The sequence below is a fragment of the Mandrillus leucophaeus genome, unplaced genomic scaffold (assembly GCF_000951045.1).
Source record: "Mandrillus leucophaeus isolate KB7577 unplaced genomic scaffold, Mleu.le_1.0 Scaffold60, whole genome shotgun sequence".
NCBI classification, from domain to species: domain Eukaryota; kingdom Metazoa; phylum Chordata; class Mammalia; order Primates; family Cercopithecidae; genus Mandrillus; species Mandrillus leucophaeus.
In genome coordinates, this window is record NW_012106475.1 from 2,214,356 (window position 1) to 2,218,599 (window position 4,244).

The 4,244-nt window shown below is 39.7% G+C and overlaps 1 protein-coding gene across 5 annotated transcripts in view; it reads right to left on the bottom strand.

Annotated features, from left to right (window-relative positions):
• Positions 1–4,244, bottom strand: part of CDKN3 (cyclin-dependent kinase inhibitor 3) — a 24,574-nt gene that overhangs the window by 18,267 nt on the left and 2,063 nt on the right. For 4 of the 5 annotated variants that reach the window (XM_011999704.1, XM_011999703.1, XM_011999705.1 and 1 more), the window contains exons 2-3: positions 2,157–2,239; positions 631–686 (exon numbers count right to left, since the gene is read on the bottom strand). In XM_011999704.1, the coding sequence (XP_011855094.1) occupies positions 631–686; positions 2,157–2,239 (139 nt within the window). The remainder of the gene's footprint in view (positions 1–630; positions 687–2,156; positions 2,240–4,244) is intronic. The other variant, XM_011999707.1, reaches the window with a different exon arrangement.

Genomic DNA, 4,244 nt, shown 5'->3' on the forward strand with positions numbered 1-4,244 from the left:
TTTGATACAGAGTCTTGCTCTATTGCCAGGCTGGAGTGCAGTGGTGCGATCTTGGCTCACTGCAACCTCTGCCTCCTGGATTCAAGCAATTCTCTTGCCTCAGCCTCCCGAGTAGCTGGGACTACAGGCACGCACCACCATGCCCAGATAATTTTTGTATTTTTAGTAGAGACAGGATTTCACCATGGTTTCCAGGATGGTCTCGATCTTCTGACCTCATGATCTGGCACCTTGGCCTCCCAAAGTGCTGGGATTATGGGTGTGAGTGACTGCACCCAGCCACTGGAGACTATTATTCTAAGTGAAGTAACTCAGGAATGGAAAACCAAACATCACATGTTCTCGCTCATAAGTGGGAGGTAAACTTTGAGGACACAAAGGCATAAGAATGATACATTGGACTTTGGGGGCTGGAGGGGAACAGGTGGGAGGGGGATGAAGGATAAAAGACTACGCATTGGGTACGCTATACACTGCTCTGGTGATGGGTGCACCAAAATTTCAGAAATCGCTACTAAAGAACTTATTCATGTAACCAAACACCACCTGTTCCCCCAAAAGCTACTGCAATAAAAAATAAATTAAAAAATATATATGTAGAGAGAGGAAGCCCATTATTGTGTTACCCACCTGGAAGAGCACATAAACCGAGAAACTGAGAACAATTCACTCGTGACAAAGATAGCCTGAAAAGTAGAAAAATTTATCACGTTTAGTTAAGTTTTTTAAAAAGTTATAAATGGAAATTCAGTTTAATCAATATGGGTGCTTGCACTAAATAAGGGTGTGTTAAAGTTTTACAGTAGTCACAAAATAAGAATTCATAGTTAAATATCAATATGTTGGTCACACACAAAAAATAGAAAGACAAAGTTTTAAAACAGGGACTTATTTGTTTGTTATTATTTAAGTATTAAAAATGACAAATGGCTCATGCCTATGATCCCAGAACTTAGAGAGGCCAAGGCAGGCAGGCTGTTTGAGCCTAGGAGTTTGAGACCAGCCTGGGCAACATGGTGAAATCCTGTCTCTACAAAAACAAGAAAACAAAAAGCCAAGTTAATTTAAATTTACCTTAAAGATAATAATGTCTAGATTGCCAAAAGGTAGTATATGGTGTACTTATGTTATCCTGTGGTATATTACCTGAGATAATTTGTATTAGTGATTTAGGAAAATAAATTGGAAAATGACTGACAATTTTCTCCCCAGCATTTATTCTACGTTACTATTAAAATTTTTTTTTTTGTAGAACTTCCTTAACAGATATGATTTCATAAGATGAAAACCACAGGTTTTTGGTTAAAAAGAAATAACATCAAGAAATCACATTCCCAGTTTGCAGCACTCAGGGACAGAGGCTCACCTTGTCTGCATGTCAGAAGATGATTTAACGGAAAACAGGAGGCATCATCTAAATACCACCTGACTTTGAAAATTCGATGAATTTTTGTGTTTAAATGGGAGTTTTAAATAAAAATGGAAGGTTTAATGCTATTTGATGGTAGGACAAAAGACCTTTAGGACTGTCTTTCTCTTCTGACAGTAGGGATGGTGCTTTCTTAAGGAGAGAGACTATTATATTTGCGGTGATGAGAGAAAGTATTTGATTGCTCATTGTAGAGAATCTGGTATAACCGTAAGTCACTTGCTGATTAAACAGCTGATTTTATGTAGAAACTTTTTGTTATTGCATTGATGTGGCTTTTATCTTAAACAGTCTGTTGATAGATGCATTACTGTGACATTACTTCTAAGTATTAACTAGGATTTGATTTAATGAGAAATGATTAAATATCTCATCTCATATTTGGTATATTATTCTTTTGTCATAAAAGAATAAGTAGATTTTGGTACTAAATGGGAGATTATTTCAATCCTACCTCTATTTCTTACTTACTTGCTTCTACTAAGGTTTTCTCAACGTATAAAGAAGGGCCAAAAAAAAAAAGGGTCTTTTTCTATATTATAGACAGTAAATGAATCATGGAGTTAGAAGATCCATTAACAATTAGAATTATATAATCAGAGGGGGATAAACCCTTAATGTTTTCAATATGTGAACTACATTCTACTAAGATTATGATGTAACTAAATTTACATTTATGATGTAGATTGTGACTTTAGCTCATCATTGATCAGAAATGCTAACATACCATGATATCTGAATTGGAGTCTGTTCATCTTCAATAGGCTCTTCGTCTGATGAGTCAAACTCACTTGTTTGTATTGAACTAGGCTTCAAAAGAAATGTTATGTTAAATAACTGTAAAGAATTTTTCTGTAGTTTTAGGATAGCTAGTCCTTGTCTAAACACACACTGAATTCATATTTGCAATGTATTCAGTCATCAATCCAGAATATCACCGAGATTAGCAATATTAGTAATAAATGACTGCTATTTACCTTTCTATTAATAATTACAGCACTGCATAGTGGAAAGAGAGTTGGATTGGGAACCAAGACATCTGGCTTCTGATCTTGGTTCTGCCACTTACTGTATACTCTCTGACAAGCTACTTCAGTTGATTCTGGATCTCAGTTTTCCTCAACTATAAAGTGAGGAGATTTATTCATTCACAAATACTTCTTGACCACCTTCATTTGCCAAGCACTGGAGATGCAAAAGATCTATAAGATAAATAGCCTGCCTTCAGTATGGCTGGAGAGATAGATGTGTGCATAGATTACAGAAGAAAGGTATTATGTAAGTGCTGAAATGGAAGCAGAAATATATACTGTGGAGCAGAGAAGAGAGTGACTGACCATGTAGGGAGCTGGAGAAGGATTCACAGAGGAAATGCTTTAGCTGGGTTTTGAAGGAAGAGCAGGTTTTTAAGAAGATAGGAAAGGGAGCGTGTGGTGGCTCATGCCTGTAAATCTCAGCACTCTGGGAGGAGACGGCGGGCGGATCACCTGAGGTCAGGAGTTTGAGACCAGCCTGGCTAACATGGCAAAACCTGGCTCTACCAAAAATATAAAAATTAACTGGGCGTGGTGGCACATGCTTATAATCCCAGCTACTCAGGAGGCTGAGGCAGGAGAATCGCTTGAACCCAGGAGGCAGCGGTTGCAGTGAGCCAGGAACACACCCCTGCACTGTAGCCTGGGCAACAGGGCATGACTCTGTCAAAAAAAAAAAAAAAATAAAGGAAAGAAGGTAAGCCAAGGCCCTTGTATTGAGGAACTCTGATATCAAAATAGAGATGGAGTAGAGGAGATGAAGAAGTAGTTTTGCCCATCCCTTTTCTCAAAAAACAATCCCCACATCGCCTAGTGGTTTGGTGGGGGTGGTGTAGGTGAAATAACCTGCCAGTTTTATGAATCACTAGACTAGAGAGATTGAGACAGACTTTGTATGCTGATCTAAGCAGTTGGAACTTAATCCTGCAGCATTTTGACATGGAAGACTTCTATACTCCCTGCTGAAATTTTAAAGAATCAAAAGAAAAAGAAAAACAAAAACAAAACAGAACAGAACAAAACCCATATCCTTTCCTCACTCCCTAGTTGAAACCAATTGAAAGATAAGGAAATGGAGTTTTATTATTATATATCAAATGGAGTATGCAGCTTAAAGCTGTTGCCACATGCGCCTGCCCCTTGTTCAACCCAGAATTAGACAAATGTATCCACCCAGTCACAGGTGGCCATGGACAGTCTAGGGCTCCTGTGTGCCAGAGAGTGGACCAGAAAGCACCTTCTGCAGGCAGGCAGGTAGCTCCCAAGAGAGAAGGAAAGAAAAAGTTGAGATACTGGTGTTCGGTTCCTTCCAAACTCAGGGATCAGATAACTCAATAGGGACAGGTGGAGAAACAGGCCAGGAGTGAAGGACAGCTGATGTCCCTCCACATGGCAACATAGGGATTAGCAAGTGTAACCACCTAATGCCCTTTCTAGCTCTGAAGCTGTATTTTACAACGGTCTTGGTACTGAAGATCACAGGACGGCCAATTTAGGCTATGTATTTTATTTTTTTCTTTCTTTTTCTTGAGACAGCGTTTTGCTCTGTTGCCCAGGCTGGAGGGCACTGGCGTGATATTAGCTCACTGCAACCTCTGCCTCTTGGGTTCAAGCTATTCGCGTGGCTCAGCCTCCTGAGTAGCTGGGACTACAGGCGTGCACTACCACGCTCAGCTAATTTTTGTATTTTTAGTAGAGAATGGGTTTCACCGTGTTGGCCAGGCTGGTCTCCAACTCCTGGCCTCAAGTGATCCGCCCGCCTTGGCCTCCCAAAGTGTTGG